The sequence below is a fragment of the Electrophorus electricus genome, chromosome 1, assembly GCF_041902795.1.
Source record: "Electrophorus electricus isolate QZ-2024a chromosome 1, ASM4190279v1, whole genome shotgun sequence".
Taxonomy (NCBI): Eukaryota; Metazoa; Chordata; class Actinopteri; order Gymnotiformes; family Gymnotidae; genus Electrophorus; species Electrophorus electricus.
This window is the reverse complement of record NC_137497.1, coordinates 5,594,873-5,615,705: the sequence shown is the minus strand read 5'-3', so window position 1 is coordinate 5,615,705 and position 20,833 is coordinate 5,594,873. Positions and strand designations below refer to the sequence as shown.

General features: G+C 36.3%; 2 protein-coding genes and 2 pseudogenes across 2 annotated transcripts in view; 3 read left to right on the top strand and 1 right to left on the bottom strand.

Annotated features, from left to right (window-relative positions):
• The window catches only part of LOC145656918 (uncharacterized), a 234,143-nt gene that overhangs the window by 92,185 nt on the left and 121,125 nt on the right, over positions 1-20,833 (top strand). The gene's annotated exons all lie outside the window — the stretch shown is intronic.
• LOC145651154 (uncharacterized) overlaps positions 1-20,833 on the top strand; it is a 139,265-nt pseudogene that overhangs the window by 2,302 nt on the left and 116,130 nt on the right.
• On the bottom strand, positions 6,784-8,908 carry LOC118241409 (uncharacterized). Its single transcript, XM_081722929.1, has 6 exons — positions 8,866-8,908; positions 8,336-8,692; positions 8,150-8,188; positions 7,853-7,966; positions 7,538-7,569; positions 6,784-7,153 (listed from the first exon to the last, which is right to left on the bottom strand). Exons 1-6 carry the CDS (start codon positions 8,906-8,908, stop codon positions 7,070-7,072), a joined length of 669 nt encoding a protein of 222 aa, XP_081579055.1. The 3' UTR covers positions 6,784-7,069.
• On the top strand, positions 9,793-12,940 carry LOC145651161 (uncharacterized; annotated as a pseudogene).

Below are 20,833 nucleotides of genomic sequence, written 5' to 3'. Positions count from 1 at the left end.
CACCACCACCCTGACCACCACATTCCCCTGATGACCCACCTGTGCTCAGTCATAACTATGATCACTGCTGAAGCAGTCTGTCATAATAACACCCAGCATAATTACTGCACCATAACTGACTACATTTACATATTAACACAGCACTATCACTACACTCTCACTGACTACAGGAACATATTAACACACAGTATAATTAGGTAATAACATTTGCATGCACACAACAGCAGGACTAAGGCCTCAGTATGAGAACCAGGACACTTACAACAGCTGTTGTAAAGACCAGTCTGTTCATATTTACATATTACAGTCTGACAAACAGCCCATTCATGATGCAAGAAAGCACAGTCTGACTTTGCAACGACAGACATCCCCTTCGTAACACAAACTTTGAAAAGTTGATGCTGTACTGTGCATTTAGAAAGAAGTCTTATATTTCCTGGATGTGATTGTATATATGTGTGTCATCACAATAAATCACAATACATCTCACTCTCTCTCTAAATATAACACAATATTGTTGTTAGTATAATTTCTGTATAAATATATTGTTAATATAATCCTAAGTGCCATTACACATGAATTAGATAGTGAAGCACTACAGGTTAGTAGAAACCTCATTCTGCTTATAAAGGACTGCATACATAGCTGAGGTGCTGAATCAGATGTTGTAGCACATGGTCACCACGAGATGGCAAACCAAAGCAACATTTGTTTATTTCTGCATTACTTCTGTTTACTATGTACAAGACCCTCACATTTCCTGCTAATAATATAAGACACTTATGAGTCTAAAAACATTCAGAGATTTCCTGAGCAAGAAAATAAAATCCACATATACATACAAAATGTGTTTTTTAAATAAATTTGAAAGTGTATATTTCACCAAGGTTGGATTTGTATATTCCTGCATAACATCTTTGCAGTAGTATTAATATACACATACAGTAAATATCACACTCAGGGTCACCACTAGATGGCGGGCCACGGCTGTATATGAATATTTCTGCATTAAGCCCGACAAACTATTCCATTTGCAGAGGGTCAGGCTGTAGTAATACTCACAGCTCTAACCCCAGCTGGAGAGGGCCAGGTTGTAGTGACACTCACAGCTCTAACCCCAGCTGGAGAGGGTCAGGCTGCAGTAACACTCGCAGCTCTAACCCCAGCTGGAGAGTGTCAGGTTGGTAGTCAGATCAGTGAGACAAACCTGAAGGAAAAGGAAATGTTGAACTCTGAAAATTGATTGTTGTGATGAATGGTAATCTGTGGTTAATGGTGAGAAGTTTAACATGAAATGTTTTAGCCAGGAACTCCTATTAATTCTTACAGTTCCTTTATGTTTATTGTTGCTGCTTCAGCCATTACTCATTTTTAGAAGATCATCCTGATCTGCTTATAAATAAAGAAGATTCTCTACAGCTCCTTGGATTTGTGACCATACCTTTTAGTAAATACTGCTCTCATCACATCCTGTAAACACCACAAATAATTATAAAATGATTACTGTTCCACTCTTTTTCTGTACATTTCAGTACTAGGCCATATAGATCTAACGTTTATTGTGGATCATGGCTCTACCTGCTCCTCAAAGAACCCCTCAGCATATCACACAGGAACAGCTGTAGTCTTTAGAAGATCATTCTGATTTGTTTATGAATATGAGTCTCAGTACTAGAATGCACAGATGCATCATTAAGTGATTGTTGATCATGGTTGTACCTGCACTTTGCAGAACTCTTCAGCACATCATACAGGAGCAGCTGAATTACTGTAGTTGATGTTAGATGAAGGCAACTTCACTTTGTACATGATCTGTAATTTTATATGAAACACAGTCATAGAGATTATGAAATGTCTCTATATTTAAGCAGTTTTAGTATTACATTTTTTTTTTTACTATTTTTCTTTCAAAAATTGTACACTTGTCTTTGTCTAATATATATTGTCACTTGCAAAACCATATAAAAGGCCTGACATATTTGGTCTCTGTTTTCTCCCTTTCCAATAGCTAAAACCTGAAACGTCTTTCAAATCTTTCCGATCAATACACTGTGTTATTTATATACGTGTATATGACATTTTTTTTCAGCAGTGTGAGCTGTGATCTGGTGTATTTTAACCACAGAGATGTGAGAACTTTGTTCTGTTTTTAGTTCAGCCGCAAGCTGAGAAAATGTTGCCAGAGGTCACAGTTGAATATTACCCAGCAATCTGGTTTTTACACAGCTCACTCCCGTGCTAAGAATGGAAGTTAGAGTGAAAGTTAGTAAAATTGCCAAATTACATAAATGTTTGAAAATTATAGTGGTGGTGGAAAGTAAAAGTTTAATTGCTTTGTTATTTTACAATGTATTTTACAATTGCGAAATCTTTCTTTATTGTCTTCAAGTGTATTCTCTATTTAATAATGTAAATGAAATTAGTATTACTTACCAATGCCATGAAATAGGAGAATCAGAACTGACATACAAACCATCACTGGTCTCAAAAAAGAAGAGGAAAGGCTTTGCAGAGAAACAGGATGGTCAGGACAGAGGTCCTTAATCAGCTGTGCAAGCAAGTGATTGAGATCAAGAGATTGTGACGCACAGTGTGTTGAAAAGAACTGGGGGTCCACAAAGAGGTTGGAAAATATTCAGACTACAGTGTGTAATACAGCAGAATGGCTAGAATGACTGCTAAGGACAGACGCAGCCTTCAATGTGGTTGACACATTTTGTTCGCTGTGTGTGCAAATGCAAACTGACATGCACACACATCTACAGATCTGTTTCCATCACACAATGCTATGGATAAAAATGCCTAAAAGTGCAGAGCTAAAATTACAGTTCTGTGATATTAAAATGATATTCATGGAATATTTGGGATTCTGATTCATTACAAAAACATTGCAGATGAATCTGTACACTCTCACTATTGTCCATAAACTTGCATTCAAGGACAAACATAATTTCAACTCACTTATTGTGTGCAGAATTATACCTCTTTAAATAGCACAAAAAGCCACATAACTACTATAAGCATAGATCATGCCAGCTGCCCTAAACACTATCCAGACAGTAATAACATGAACATTCGTGCTACATCATACTTCCACCAACTATTTAACATATGGTGAGCTGTGCTTTCATTGGGTGAAAAGGAATGCTTAGACGGTCTTCCTTTGTCAACATGTAGATGTCTACATTTTAGCACTAATATAAATAAAGCAGCAATGCTACAGTTATTTTCTCTTTTCTTCTTTCATGGTTCATTCCCTGCTCAGGTGATATATTTTGTTCCACAGGTTGAGTGACTACCAGTTCACAGTGGCCAGATATGCAGCTATGAATGAACACAATACACCTCCCTCTACAACTTGGTTTACTATAGACTAAAACATCTTTAGAGAAATCCAGGACTTAACCTGGCGCCAAAGACATTTTCACCAGGATGTTACAAATGCAACTGCAACAAGGAAATAATCTCTGGAATGGAAGAAACCTTCTTCCTTTGGCTGATACTGGATAGCAGTGTAAGCCTGTTGTGAAGACCTGCCATAAATCTTCTGACTAATTCTGAGCACTGCTACCTGCACATTGTCTTTAGAGTCTATCGTTTGCTGAGTTGTTTGGGTTTGTATTATCTTTGCATTGAGCTCCTGTTTTCATATTCCCCCAATTTGCTGAAGATGTTCAGAAACAATTAAAATATTTGTAGGTCTTTACTTCTGAATTCTATATGTAATCACTGTAAATTGATGTTCTATTCTATTGATGTTTTTTGCCTTTACATCAGCTAAATCCTGACACGTCTGTCCAACCTTTCAGTTAAATACACTGTGTATTTGTCATTTACCCACTTGTATCTGTCTTTTTTTCACAGTAGAGTGAGATGCACGCTGAAGCTTGTTGACCACAGAGAGGTGAGAACGTCTGTTCTGTCCTCAGCTGCAAGCTGAGAAAATTGTCAGCAGTCACATTTGAATCTCAACCACTAATTATACACAGATCAGTCTAGGGGTAAGAAGGGAAATTAAAATGAGAGTTAATAGCATGCATAATCACATAAATGCTTTGAAAATTATAGTAATAGTGGAAAGCAACAAAATTCAGTAATTTGTTTAACATTCTGAATTTCTTTTGCTATTTAGGTTTTAAAAAATGCTTTAGTTACAATAATCTAGTTTATCTAAAAGTATTAATGCATACATTGTATTCATATTAGTGTAACGAGCCAGACGCTTGTGGATTGTGAAGATGAACTTTATTAAGGTTCCACTAGATGATCAAAGGTAAACTCAGAGTAATAATAGACAGAGAAACAAAAGGGGTAATCCAAATCTTAGAGAGGTCCGAGTCCATGTCAAAAGCCAGAGGAGTAATCCAAAAAACGAGAAGATATCTTTAAAAAGGGGTCAGGCAAAAATCAGAAATGATAAAGACAAAGCACAGGTATGGTACACAGGAAAACGAATCAAACAAACACTCGCTTGGGAAATCCTAGAGGCAATACTTTGCAGTGATTGTGCATTAGGTCTTATATACCTAAACTCTCTGAACACACAGGTGAGTTTAATATTCTGGTGATGATGATCTGAATGAATGTCTCTGATTGGCTGAGTTGTTGGCTGGGTGCTGAACAGGCTGCTGGATAGTGTAATCTGGTTGGGAGTCAGGCGGTATGACAATTAGAAAAGGGATTCCATTGGATTATCTGCGTTTAGTTTGTGATTGTGAGCCTGGTTGCTCAAGTAAACAAATTTGGAATGAAAAGGCCAATATATTGTAAATTAAACACTGGCTGCATATTGTTAATAGATAGTATAAAAAATTATTATTATTCTATCGTAATTGTACACCCATTCTTACATTTTTATTTAAGTGCATTTAATACATCCATTGTTGCACTTTTATTTGAATAAATCTTCACAAAGTTCATGATGGAACTGTCATGCTGACCTCCAACTATAAACTCAGAACTCTATTTTTCATCAGCCCTGGTCCTGACAAGTGCAGAACACTCCATCTGACTCCACCAATAGTCTGCTTCAATCATCATCCTTAGACTGCTGATTACCATTAGCTGTTATCAAGTCTTATTTATGTATTTATGCACCTTCTCAACCAAACGTTCTTTACAAAGTGTTGCCATGGTTCATCCCTCTGTATGTGGAGCGCTTTTCCTATGTCTGTCTTGTATATTGCTTTTGACCCCTTTCTGTTTATCCTGCAGTTTTTGTATTTACGGCATTGCACTTCCGCTGCTGGTGTTTTTCCGGTTGTGACTTATGTCTGTTTTTTGACCATGTTTTTGGATTGTCCTATAGTCAGTAAAGCCACATCTATTCGCATACACAAGAGTCTGGTTGATTCTGACTCATTATATTAATTCATTCAAACCATGACTCTAGACCAGGGGTGTCCAAGTCTGGGGCTCCAGGACGGATTGGACACACCTGCTCTAGACCTAGTTGTTTATGAGAATGATGGAAAATATAATTCCTGTAGATGTAACATTGGATAACAATTTTGTAATTTTCTGTAAACCTGCATTAATCAGTAAACCTGTAAAGTTTAAAGTTGTGTGATTATGGAAGGAGACCTGAAGAGTGTATTTCATGAAATTTGGATTTGTGTGTGTATCATGCAAGACAAAAATGTGTAAAAATAGCCGAAGGTCCTGTTGGCGGAGACCACAAAGACCATGATGTACTGAAGCCACACCCATGCATGTAGGCAACACTCTTTGTTTGAGCTATAATTTTATATCAAATCTAACCCAGACTGATGTATGTTGATGATATTTAAAAGTTTATGAAAAATGAAATATAAAGATATATCAGTAAAATCTTAGATTGACACTCTAGATTATCTCTAAACTTTCTTCTTTTGTCTCTTGTGGAAGGATGAAGCTTTTATTTGTCTGTTCAATTAAGTCTGTAATTATTCTGACTATTTATTATTTATATTATTTTAGAACAAAATGTTTTTGGCTCCTCCTCCATCTTTATTATGGTTATATTAAAAGTTAATTATTTTAATGTCAGGACAGCATGCTTAGAACATTAATTACTTTCTGTTTAAATGAAATTATTATTTTAACAAAGGTGACTAACATTGTTAAATAATATCAGATTTATTATAAAATTCCAGAATATTTACATTGTGAATAGAAAGTAATTTACTGAATCTTGGTTTCACAGCGTTCTTTAAATATGGACACAGAATTTAATGCTTCATCAAGTGTGATAAGTCAGTAGATATAAGCAGAGTAATGCAGGATATTTTCACATAATATAAAGCCGTATCAAATGATTTATTAAAAAAAAGATTGAACCAAAAGACGAGTCTGAAGACAATGCACTTTAATAAAAAAGAACTGAAGATTGAAACAGCAAGTCACAACAATTCAAACTGCATTTGAACACATTTATTCGCATATCAGTCACCACCACCAACAAACTATATCATGTCAATAATATAATAATATACGTCAATAATATAAAATGAGTCAAATGGTAAAAAAAGGAAATTCACATAGCTGGATTTTAAGGTGCCAAGTATTTAATAGTAGCAATAAAAATATTTTGGTATGATTACACTGAGGTCATTAAGATGCCACAGTATGGTGTCATACTGTGGTACCCAAACTATTTAAGAAACATTAATATTACTGTTATAATTTTCTGTAATCAGTCAAGACTAACTGAACATTAAGTCTTAAAAGGGATAGTCCAAATACACTTCTGCTAAAGGGTTTTAATTGTTTACAGATTGAACACATGCTAGCCCACAATACTTGCAAAATACATATGCTATTCTTCACTGTGTGTAGGGAATCACCTTGAATAATAGTAAATTACTTTCTATTCTTGCAAAGGTCACATCAAACTCCCTGATTACGCTGGGTTAATCCAGGTTGCGATACATCACCTTAACTGCTTAGTCACAATTTCTGACAGTACTTACAGACCTACTGTCCACTGTTTGTGTATGTCAAAACTAGAAAGTGCATATATAAAATACATGGTGGTGATAAGAAGCACTTTGTTCTGTCACTACTAGTGTCTAACTGAAGAATACACAACCTAAGGATCCACTTCAGAGTGTCTTCCTGCTTTCTTGATTTTCTTATCCGAAAACTTTAGAGCAGCGTAGCTAGAATTCTTTTCCTGCAATGGTACAAAACAAAACTATACTGGATGACATCATCTGTTGGATTTTTTACTTTAATGTCAGATTTCTTTAAATAACACTAATAACAAAATTAACTTTATTATTTTAATCCTGAAATTAATTTTAAGATGCGATTCTTTTTATGTTTAATATGATTCCTTTTTCTTTGTGTGGCTGTTCTGTAAATTTGCTGGAACATCTTTTTGCTTACACAATGGACACCAAACCCTTCTAAAGGTGTTCTTTTTTTTTTCTTTCTTATTTTGCAAAAAATATTATACAAAGATATTAAATTAATTGATAAGAATTTGTTGTATACAAAGATTTTAAATATATTCTATATGTGGTTCAAGCATTTATCATGTTTTTTTCATAATTACCTTATTCTTTTGTTCAACTTTACAGTCAGTTTCTGTAGGACTCAATAAAAAAAAATCAGCTGTGCATTAAGGAGTAAACATACATCTCAGACTCTTTTTACATTGCAATATAATCTAGTATATTGTGAGATATTAAGTATATTACTGCAATATATAGAATACTTGATTTTAATACTTGATTTGCCTTTATTTAAAAGAATACTTTCTATATATTTTATGTAATGGTAACTTTTGTACTTTTCTTCTAAGCTGTATTTTTCTTAAAATTACCTAAAATGTTAATAAATTAGTTTTAAACAGCAGTATTAGCAGTACCATCACTGTGTTGTTTTTTCTTCTTCAGCATGAAAAGAAGAACACTGATGAGAACAAGAATCACTCCAGTAAACACTGCCGTCAGCATGAAGAAGACATCTGAAGACCAGAGAGCTGAAGAAGAGATTCAAAGAAAGATTTATTTTTTAATCTGTACATGTGACTTTGCAATGCAATTCTTCTACTGCTTCACAGTTCTTCAAATTCTTAAAAGCGATATTTTTAAACAGCAGAATATAAACTGCAAAATGCCATATACAAAGCAAAACAAGAACTGAAGAACATGAGATAAAAAACCTTCTTCTGAACTGCCCTTGGAAGGTGTTTCAATTCGCGCTGGAAAAAAGAACAACAAAAAAGATTTACATCAGTTTAACATTAACCTTAATGTTATTAATATCTGGTACTTAACCATTGTTAAACATACCATATAAATATTTGTCAGTAATTACTGTAATGTAATTCATTTGCACAGATTGTTACCTCTGACTTGTAAATATGTTGCATTACTGAAGGAAATCTGACTACCCCGCCGAATGCCGCAATAATACAATCCTGAATCAGTGGGATTCACTGCAGTTATTGTCAGAGAGGTGTACTGGGAGTTTACGGACATCACAGTACGTTTACTTTGATTGACAAAAGAACAGTGGCTTGATGCAGAATTGTTTCTGAAATATTGACATGAAATGTAAACTGGCACAGAACTGTCTGTGTGTTTGAACCAAGATATGTAAGTTGGTGTTGTCTGTTCATGCTGGTACCAAAGAGTGACATCATCACCAGGTTCTGCCACCAATATTAAAGTAGCTGGAGAGCCCAGAGCCACTGGGAGCAAACCTGCAATCCAGAAAACACCACAAAATTAACACAAATTGTAAGAGAGGGACAGTATTAAAAACTTTCATCTTTAACCCTGGACACCTGTTAAAACCCATTTAATCTTTATGACTTCCTCAAAACAGTAAAGTTTATTCTCTCCATTTAATATAAATGAGATTAATATGACTTACCAATGCCATGGAACAGCGAAATCAGAACTGATATACAAACCATCCCTGCAATGACATGAAGAGGAAATGTGACTTTCATATCAAACTGCACTTTATATAGTTGTAGGTGTGGCTTATGCAATACATGAAATTTAGTAAACTGTCATCATTTTAGAGCCAATATAAAATATGTAATTCACAACACATAAACAAATAATAAAGAGGAAACAAGGAAAATCAAAATGCATGCAGTGTTGCTTGTTTCTGTAAATAAACTCAAGTAATCTTGTATCATGAAGGCACAGGCCTTCCATGTCACTGCACAAGCATTAACAGATAACTTGTAGAACAGATAAACACAAATAGAGCTTCTCTTACTAAACTTTAGTAACAGGGGGATTTACTCTAAAAAGTCATATGGACATAGGAATGTCACCATATTGCTAAGTTGGAAAAATTATCTTAGGGCCTCAAGTACCCAGTATTCCTCCATCTTCCCATCTTCCTTCATTCATAATATAACTACCATTTTGGATTGTCATACTTACTACCTCTGTTGTTTTCTGGTAGTTATCTACTGTCACTATATTCATTGTCTGAATGGGAAAGTTAGTTTTTTAGTTAGTATTTTCTACTATTCTCCATGGCTCCTCCACATGAAATATTTTTAAAAAATGTTATCCCTACCACTTGGTTGTGTCACTGAGTGTATGCTGCTCCCACCAGCATCTTGCATACTGCTCCTAGATGCCGGATTGTCATGTCCAGATACACCCCATCTTCCATTGACTTGGTATTGTGTGCTTGGTCTTGTGTTGCCATGATTAGTGCCTTTGTGCTCAGGCCTGTCTTTTCCACTGATATGTTTTATCCCTCTTTACACTTGTATTAGCTAGCCACCGAGCCCATAGCTAAACACTCATTTGTTTGTACTGGTTTTTAGCCAGTATGGATCGTATCTGGTCCAGGTGCCTGGGAATTGGAGAGTGTGAAGTATTTTTACCCTTACTAGGATTGCTCTCTTCTGGACTGAGGTCAGCATTGTCATTCCTGGAATTTTCTGGAACCAGCTTCAGTGTCCCAGCGCCAAGTAACAGCACCGGGGGAACCTGGGTGGTCACCTTCCACACTCTATTTTCTATTGGTGCATTACTCTGTTCAGTCAACAATAAACAGGTTGTTGGAAAGGGGGAGTAAATGAGTATCTTGTAAGACTGGTGTTCAGCAATTCGTGGACAGAAAAAGCGAGAGTCCACACTGAGGATGGAAAACACCCAGACCCTGGTGTGCAGTATGAGCAGAGAAAATAGCTCATAAGTGAGCAGTACAAAACCTTTGATGTGGTTAAATACCTCTGTGCAAACTGTAAGTACACAGACATGCATACATGCCTACAAAACTGTTTCCAGCACACAGTGGACAAGAGATGCCTGAGAGACTGAAGTTAAAAGTTCTCTATTCAATGCTAAACTTGCATTCTGAAAACTTTATATAAACGTAATATTTGGGATTGTGGTCCATAAGAAGTGCAAATTAATCCATACTCTTGCACTACAGTCCAGAACCTGCCATTCACCACATCACACATCATTTTAACTCTCTTATTGTGCTCTGCTTCACAGTAGCTTTGACAGTAAAGCACTACACCACCCCAGTAAGCACAGAACATGCTGACATTGTGTTTAAATATTGAATCGGACTTATTGGTTATTTAAAACATAAATAAAAAATGCAACCATAAAATGTCTAATATTGTGGTAAATAAAGAGGAAAACAAATGTCAGTGGACAGTGAACAACTCTGTGACATAAATGGATGAGACAAGTCCTACAGTGCCTGATTATCAGATATGAGTGTTTATACATGCAGGATGTGTATCTTCTATCTGTAAAGTGTTAAACATCCTACTCATGAGATTACTTATGCTTAAAAGTTAATTTTCATTTATGTTTCTAGCATTAAATTTTTTTTTTTTTTTTTTAAGGTAAAAATAAAAAATGTAAAGTAAAATGTTACAACCTAAGTGAAGTGCTTGTAAATACTAATTAAGTTGCTCAACAGTTTTAGGTCTTTGTAGTTTTGTGTCTGTAGAACAAAATATGTCTCATTGATGTCACTGGAGAATGAAAACATTCCTGATAGGTGGCATATGTCTGCCCCCTAGTGGTAAAGAGATGCCATCTTGAAACTTCTTCAGAATTGAGCAGATTTCTTACTTAAAGTGTTGTCTTGTCAGTAGATAAAGTGTTGTGCCCACACCTGTAAACTACTGTATTCCTGTATTTTTAAAGTTTACATTTTCAGCATTTGGCAGATGCTCTTATCTGTGGCAAGCAGAAAGAAAGTCCTTCAGGAGGCTTCTTGAACCATTATCCCCCCTCTTGTGGGAGGGTGAGAACCCCTGTGCACTGCCTGCACTTGTTTTCTCCTCTTTCACCAGATGTATTTTTGAAGTGGTCATCTGAAGTTGTATTTTTGATTGTGGTCATTACCGTATGGGAATACATGATGAAAATGTGAATGAAAAAAAGCCAGGAGAAAACAATACCCTACATCCATTTGATCATGTTCTGTAGTTGAATGGCAAGAATATGTTCTTGAGAGTTAGGAGCTTTGAGACCTCTGCGTTCTGGGTGTTTGAGATGTGGTTAATTTGTGTCTATATGGTGTATCTTTTGCCTTAAGTAGTTGAAGAGTTTTGAAATATGATCACAGTATTGAAATAGACTTTTTCATGCTTATTTCTTAGGACTGCTAAGAAACACTGATGAGCTCTGCTGAACAGTATTGTTTGTGACACAATAGTCTTTGATCACAAAAAGGACTTTCAAGGAATATCAAAAGTAACATCAAAAGTGTATCAAGGATTTTTTAATTATATTTATGGGCATGCAGAAATTTTAAAATACTAGATGTGTTTTATCTACAGTCTTCTTTTTTGTGTTGTCCAGCTGTGCATTTGCCATTCTGATAAATGGATATTTCCTGAAAAACTGCACTATCAAAGGTTCTTTAAGATCTCAAACAATGAAGGTGCTCAAACAAAGAGTGTACTATACCTGAATACATACAACATATAGCACAAGTGCTGGACATGTCTTACAATCAAATATCAGTCATAAAAAAGAATGACTTTGTACACCTTTTTAACCTTCAAAACTTAAACGTTTCTAACAATCAGATCAAAGAAGTGGATGATGGAGCTTTCAGAGATTTGACTACCTTGCAGGAGTTAAATCTCGCGTGTAACAAACTCAATTCGGTCACAAAAGGATTCTTCTGGAATCTTTTTAATCTCACTGTGCTTTGAATGGATGGAAACCTCATTACAAATATTAATCCATCTGCTTTTCTCCCTCTTGTCAGTCTGGTAATGTTGAATGTGTCAGGAAATTATCTTTATGACATATACAAAATACAGCCTGTGTTTCAAATGTCCCACCTCCAGAAACTGCACACTGGAAAAAAAGGATTTTCATCTTTTCAAACAACACATGTATCAAATACATCCACACAATGGAAAGCCCTGGATCTGTCCCATAATCCATTGCAGTTGTTCAAGATCACAGCTGATATTTTTCCTCACCTTGAAACAGTAGACCTAGCTTTCATTAATGTCAGCATAAAGTGGGATGTGCTGGAGAGAAATTACTTAAGACACGTCAACAGACTCAACTTATGTGGATCACCAATGGCATCAGAGGATGTTGCTGCAAACCTTTAACTCTACTCTGGTTAAACTTAATATTTACTACCTAGGAGAGCAGACAGTGAAAACCCTGTTTAAACCTGTCTGCCTCCTCAGCTCACTTAGAACTGATAAATAATATCAGTTCAATATCAGAGAATGAACTAAATGACTGCACAGGTCCGACAGTACTGGATGTGTCTAGAAGCAATATCTCTAATATAACAAAACTGACATTTAAATCAATGTGTAACCTCCAAAGGTTGGATATGTCCCAAAACAAACTGAATAACGTTCCTAGACCTTACCTACAATTCCATAACTACATTAACATGCTCAGATGTCACCAATTTAACACAATTAAAGAAACTTCAGATTTACAGAAGTTCTTTGACCACCCTGGAATGATGCACTTTATATAATTTGAAGAGGCTCCTTCTTGGCTTGGGTATACTGTTTACTTTAAAAGGCTATTTCATGAAGGGTTGTCATTGCTAGATCTTCCTAAATTCAAGACTGTTTACTCAAAACACACTAAATAGAAATAAAGATACAGACTCTGGAATTAATTGACGAGACTAGCCGGTCCCGTCTTTATTCTGTGCTCAATGTTACAAACGAGTCTTAGGTGGACACACCTTTTATACATTTTCTTCAAACACCCTTACATAACCATTTTTATTTTTTCATAAAAACTTGTCCAGGTTCCACTATTGTTCTCCAAACCATACATTATTCAATGTATGCAAATTGATATTCAATACTTATACCAACCAGTTCCTGGTACCATTAGGTTCATCCTGAACTACTATATTTTCTTAAAAAGTGATACTATTCTATATCACTGGTTGCCCATATTGATTTCTTCAAAGTTCAAAGGTTCAAAGTTCAAAGAGGCTTTATTATCATTTTAGGTATATACAAGTACACAGCAAAAACGAGACAATGTTCCTCCATGACAATGGTGCAACACAAAACAATAAGTGCAACAGACAACACGCCACACGAGTGCAAACAATCCAATACAGTGCAAAATGTCATAAACAATAAATAAATACAGGACAGGACCAATACAAAGATATAAAATGATGAGACAGTGTAATTTTTTAGCCCAGTACACAGTACTGGGAATATGTAAAGTAAGTTGTGCATAGGAGTCAGTGACATGCTATACTGAACATAGCAGTCACTGGTAGCAGCCAGAACAGTTCAGAGTACAGTGCTGGTTTAGTACAGTACTCTAGCAGCAAGTAGGATAATGTGCAAGACTGCAACAGGAGTGCATATTTTATTTGTGTGAAGTTTGACTTCAGCACTAGTCTGAAACAAAAACAATGTGTGAGTGTGTGTATGGATATGTATATATGTATGTGTGTGTGTGTGTGTGTGTGTGTGTGTGTGTGTGTATGACTGTGTATAAGAATGTGTGTATGTGTGTGTGTGTAAAAGTGTCCATTTTTGGAATCTGAATTGGGATTGGAGTTAGCCAGAGTTCAGTTCTTCCGGTGATGTCCATATTGTTGCTAGCCCGGGATGTCCCATCCTTGAACCCAGGCACCCTCCTCGACTGTGGCCCCTAGAGGCCTGTCAAATAAGCCTCCTGAGGATTGACGCTTAAGCCTATAGAGGACTTTCCTGCATGAAACCATTTTATTGTGGACCATCCCTATTTTTCTGCGTGCAATATCATTTTATTATGTCAGGGTGTCCCTAATCTAGAAGATTTTGAGTTATCACACAGCAAGCTAAATGTTATCCATCCAAGTGATTTTGTGTGTTTGCATTCACTCCAACATTTGCTTTTACAAGGCAACCAAATACAAAGTATAAAGCCAGGAGCATTTAAAGGTTTCAGAATCTGATTCACCTGGACCTTCAAACAAACAAGATCACTTATACTTCAATAAGATCATTAGTCTTCTCAGGTCTCCCCAGTCTGAAGACGCTGATCTTAAACAACAATTACATATCATATTCAAATCAAAACAGACTCAGGCAACCACAAATTAAATATATGGAGTCTTTATATGCTTTAGTCATTTTTTGTCAGGGTAATGAAGGACAGACATTTTCCTTCAAATGTTCTGGAAGGACTGAAATTGTTAAAGATACTCTTCACTGAAAATCTCAGTATTAACTCTATACATCCTCACACCTTTACTTATACAACAAACTTGTGGTGACTGGACCTCAGCAAAAATCATTTAAAGCCACTGTCTCCAGAAGTATTTATACTAGTTAAGAAACTCAGCAGTCTCATGATGATTCAAGTAAGGCTACAAACACTGGATTTTCTCATTCAGGCAAAACTTTATACAAAAGCAAATTACAAAGTTTGGTGATTAGAAGATTAAGTGTGATTAATAAGACTATAATTAATAACATTTGTCACATTGATAAGGTTTAGCTTTTAAAACTGTATGTAAAATATGTTTGCTGTAAACCGCTGTCAGCTGTGTGAGCTCTTTAGTCCTTTGCCCAGACCAAATCTGACAAATCCAGATACACAGTGTGGTACTGGATCATCATGCCAAGTGACATGTACTTTGACCAGAAGGGGGCATAAGTATGACAATAACTGTTTCAGGCTCATCTACACTGCCGAGTCCTCTCTAAGAAAACAGTGGTGTTAAGTACATTGGTCTCAGTCAGCACATGAAGTTTGCTGGATATAACGCAGACATAATGCAGTACACAACAGCAAACATTCATAGACTCCTAGGCTGGCCTTCAAATGCAAACTGAACACTTATCTATTTTTGTAATATTTAGAATGATCATTGGTCCTACACCTGTTGGGAAACTGAAATTCTAACATGTCTAGCTTGATATTGTTTGTTATTGCACATATCATTGTCTGTTATAGAGCTAATATGTGTTTTGCACTTCATGGTATCAACACTGATCCCTGTATTTCAACAGTATTCTAGTTCATTGGTATCTTGAATGCTAACCTACTGGCTTGGATATATTCTATGAATAAATGACAAAGCACTTTTGTAAGTCATTAAGAGCACCTGCCAAATGTTGTAAATGTAAATCTTCACCACACTTGATATACATACCTCACCTGGTCATCTGTCTAATTCTGTGTTAAACAGATTCACATATTCACATCATACAGAGTTGTTGTCATCACAGCTCCAAATGCAAATGTGCAAAAGACCTGTCTAAAAGTTATTAATATAAAAGACAAGTCTTGGCGTTGCAGATGTAAAAGACCCATCTATGAGTTACTAATGTAAAAGACCTGTCTAAGAGTTTCTAACATACACATACTTAATGATGCTAAAGCTCATGTACTCCTAGTCCACTTTTCCTTTTTCATAGATCAGCAAATCCATCAGGTAGTAGTTTATATTCTACAGTTCTTAAAACAATTCTCTATCTATCATTTTTAGCCTTTAAACCTATTTCAGCATCCTTCAGTACATGTAAGTGATGATACAATAAACTAATGGACTATTTTGTTGTATTGTTCATTTTCCTTTATCATCAATCTCTGCATTTTTAACTGTGTTAAATGTTTTACAGCATCTGCTGAAGGATCATTGTTCACCATCAGAATCTCTGTGCTGATTTCAAAAGGTTTTTTTCATTTCTTCTTCTTTTGTAATGTGTTATGTATATAGTTATTTCTAAACTGACATACCTGTCAAGCTCTGTCTACAAAAGCCTGATCCAATAAAAAAAACTTTAGGTCACATAGAAATAATTTCTTTGTATTTTTCTTTTTTATACACAGCAAGAGAGTTAATGATGGAAGAATTCAGAGGAGACATCTGCTGATATTATAACAGTCTTCATCGAACTTGAGACATTAAGTCTGTCAGGTGCCCCCCTCATCTGTATCGCTACTTAGCCATGCGTTCTAGATGTCCCTACCTACCATGTGTGTTTGTTGTTGTACTTCCTTGCTCTGTCCCCTATTCATGTCACACCCCTTTCTGAGTAACTCCACCTTGTTAGTCTCACCTTGCATCACCTGTGCCTACTTCTTCTGATTCCCTTACATATTTAGTCCTCTGAAAGAGAGGTTGAAAACATATGTCATTGTGCCCAGAGACCAAACTCTTAAATGTGAAGGGTTATGTGTTTATACATGCTCTGACTTATATAGACTCATGATACAATTAAAGCTGTTTAGTTAGATATTTTGTTACCAAAATTTAAGCCGGTCTTAATTGGAACATGCTGTGGAAAATGCTATAAGCCTACAGAGTAATTTTCATGATATACTAGAAGAAATGTGTATAAAGTGTGAAGGTTATGTTAAAACAGAAGTGATTCAGATGGCTGCTAGGTTTGAGCGACGTTGTCGCTGACCTATCCATGATTAGGAAGCGGGACTAGACCGGGGCGTTTGGGAAAGTTTTTGGCTGGAATGCATGAGAGAGAGCAGCCATTTTCCCCTGAAGTTTCGGTTGTTGGAGACTTACTATACGTTGTATATAGGCTCAAACTGTAACTTTTCCCTATTTTTTTCTTTCAAGTCTAACGGTGTTTTTTAATGTGAAAGTATTCTCCATGCTGTAGGTATTGTTTGTTTGTTTCGGTTCTGTGACGAGAGTTGTTTTTTTTGCGCCACTAGTGGTGACGTTAATAGGTAACTATGGTTCAATCAATCCTACTTGTTGACTCGGTTTTCGTTGTTTATTTGCTTCTGTTTTGCGATTGCTTTCCTTTGTGCAGGTATATATGCATTTTTTTTAAAAATGTGTCGTTTGGGGTATTTACTAACCTGTCAATCATTCGGGTCATTAATCACAAGGCGGTTTAAATGGATTTATTACTATCAACGTAGTAGTAGACACATTTTTGGAGGCACTGTGCTAACTTGCATTGGTCTAACATGAAATTTCTGAGGTGCTCCCCTAAATTATTTCATTAGGGAGCATTTAGGGAGGGGTTACATAAGTATGTAAAGAATACACATTAAACAGCAGTAAGCAGTAAAGTAAATATCAATATTTATTGGTGTTTCTAAGCAGATTAATCAAAGCCTTCAACCAGAGGGATGGGAGTTTGAGGGTGCAGCATGGTATTTCTCACTTTGTTTGCCCAGCTGATGAAGGACCTTGTGAGCATTAAAACCACTGACAGTCAATTCTATTCAGTTCACCTATCTCATGACAATGGCACATGTCAAAGGGTGGGATGTATTTTCATTAAGGGAATTTGATGTACTGAAAGCATGAAAAACTAGGCAAGCGGAAGATCTGCAAAACAGATCTGACCCGTTCATGCATGGGCTCCACAAGACCTCAGAAGGTGATGTGTGGTATCTGGCACCAAGATGGTAGCAGCAAATCCTTTAGATCCTGTGAGGTGGGGCCTCCATGAATCAGACTTCTTTTTTTCCCAGCATATCCCACAAATGCTCAAACAGATTGAGATCTGAGGAATTTGGAGACCAAGTCAACACTTTACAACTCTTGTTCGTCAAACATGTTTCCTTCTTAAAATTGGCCACTTTTGGTAGGTACTAACCATGTCATACTGGGTAAAACCCACAAGACCTGCCATTTGAGATGTTTTCACCCATACATCTAGTCAACAATTTGGCCATATGAGTTACTCTGACTTGCTTGCTGTACCAAGCTTTAATTGAAAATGTGAAGATGGACCCGGGGATGGCTGAATAGATCAGAACGAGAAGTTGATACTTGATGTATTTTTTAAGCTGCCTAAGTCATTATTGAGCTTTTGCAATGTGTTCAGTGTTAATTTTTCCACTTCAGTTTATTGCTAATGAATGATTAGAGAAAGTTAAAGGTGATGGTGTTGGGGTTCCTGTTTATCTTATGGGTATTTTGAGATTTGGTATTCATTGGAATTCAAAAATGTCTTTCTGAGTTTTAGCTCTATTAAACATTCTTTGATATGTTCATAGGAACAGTTTTAGATGGCTAGTGTGGTGTCATTTATACATTATGGCTACAGCATGATCAGTCATACTTTAAATCATGCATTTCCTGATTGAGGAACACACATTAGCCTCCACCACACATCGCATCACCTAGAATCCCTGAACACTTATACATGTATTCAGTTCAGGCTTTAGTTCTCCATCAACCCACTCAGACCCTTCTCCATTCTCTTGGACGTGAAGATTAACCCAGCCATATGCCATTGAATTTGAGCTTCCTGTGAACCAGGCCACAGAGGGGGAAGGTAAATAACCTAATCTCATATCCTGGTACTCCCAGTACAAGCGTTTCTCAGGGCTGTGTTATACACCAAGTGACAACTTGGTCTACCTGAATGCAATATTGGTTTTCATCATTGTTGAAAATGAGGCAAATGGTGTAGGTGTAAGCTGAGAAGAGCTGGGGGAGGAACACAGATCTGAGGATCTGCTGTACTGGCAAGGGAGATACAAGATGTAACAGTCAGCAGTAAGAAGGCAGACGCATGTGCGGAGTAGAGAGAGATTTATTAGGGGCAAATCCAGATTCAGAGTCATTATGAAGGTCCAGGGTCATTGAGCCAATATGGAGAGTCTGAGGATACATGATAAACAAGCAAATACAAGCACACGAAGGCAAAATGGGGAAAGCAAGCTATAACAGAGGCTAAGAAACATAAAAGCTAGGATAAACATGCAGATTAGGAGGCATGGAGTACAAACTTGCAGGCATACAGATACGAATGTACATTTTCTTTCTCCCTGTTTTGCTCTTTACTTTTGTATAAGATAAAAAATTCACATTTTATTTTGTAATGAAATTATGGCAGTTTTACAAATTTTCATTTAATGCATAAGCCACACCTCCAACTATAAAGAACAGTTTGATTCAAGAGTCACACTTCCTCTTCATGTCTGAGCAGGGATGGTTTGTATATCGGTTCTGATTCTTCTGTTCCATGGCATTGATATTAATACTAATCTAACTTACATTATTAGAGAGTAAACTTTCTTGCTTTAAAGATGAAGATAACATTTAAAATTACAAGATGACTTTGTGTTCAGAGTAAAAACTGTTTTTTACTGTCCCCCTCAGAAAGGTGTTTGTTTTCATTGTGTGTTGTATTTTGGATTGCAGATTTGATCCCAGTGACTCTGGGCTCTCCAGTCACTTTAATATTGGTGCAAGAACCTGGTGATGTCACACAGAACCAGCTTGCATACATTGTGTTCATGCAGACAGCTCTGTGCCAGACCAACTTCAATGCCAGCTTAGCAAAAATATTTAACAAGTCCCTGTAATTTCGTTAAACAGAGTAACAGATGACGCAATGCAACACGTTTACAAGTGAGAGGTGAGTTTTCTAATCATATATTATACATAAGCAAGCATATAGCATGTTTGATTAAAAATGTTATGATATTTTATTTTAAATTCATGTAACATTATTTTTTCCAGAGCGTTTTAAAGAGCAGTTCTGAAGGTTTGTTATATTCTTCAGCTGATCATTTAGTTTGATTTTATTCTGCTGCTTAAAACATAAATGTTATTTAACTACAATAATTAGATCAACTGCATTGTTTTGTCACATGTACAGATTTTAAAAACTCCTTTCTTTAATGTCTTCTTCAGTTCACTGCTCTTAAGAGTTTTCTTCATGCTGATGGTGGTGTGATTGTATCAGTTTTGATGGGGGATGTATCCTAGCCTCTGAGAGGTGAGGTATGATGAGGAAGGGGCTGGTGGAGTTGGGGTGGGGTACCTCACATCTGTTTATCAGAACGTGTATTCCAGCGTGGGTAGGGGGAAGGACTTGGGTGGAGGTGTGACTTCCTTAGAGAATCAGCCAATGGGAGGGGAGTGTGAGAGTCAGTGATTGAAAGACACACAGCTGAGACCCTTACGCATGTTTGAGTATCAGTACGTGACCGGCAGTGTAGCAGAGCAGACGTTGAAGACTGGGTGGTACGTATTCAATTGAGGCTCAAAACCTTTATTTACTTTAATCACTTGATTATTTCTCAATTAAAGGAATTTTAAAAGTCAATAAAACTATTTTGAGGACCCTCATTGTGTTTTATTTAAATTTCATATGTAAGTGTTGTCATCATATATCATGTAATAAATATTAATATATAATAAATGTGTGGGGTTATGTCGAGGCGGGGTTCACCTTTCACCTCTGACAGCTGTCAATCACTTTTGATGGGTACTGTATACTATCTCTCTCTGCCCTTTCATTGCTAACCTGGGTCACAAGTGAGATTGAACCAAGATGAACCCAATTTCACAATTAAATCACCCCTTTTAACTAAAATTACAATTAATACAGCTAGATTAGCATATCTAAACCATCTTGTTACAACAAGTGCTACAAAACAATTACAAAATA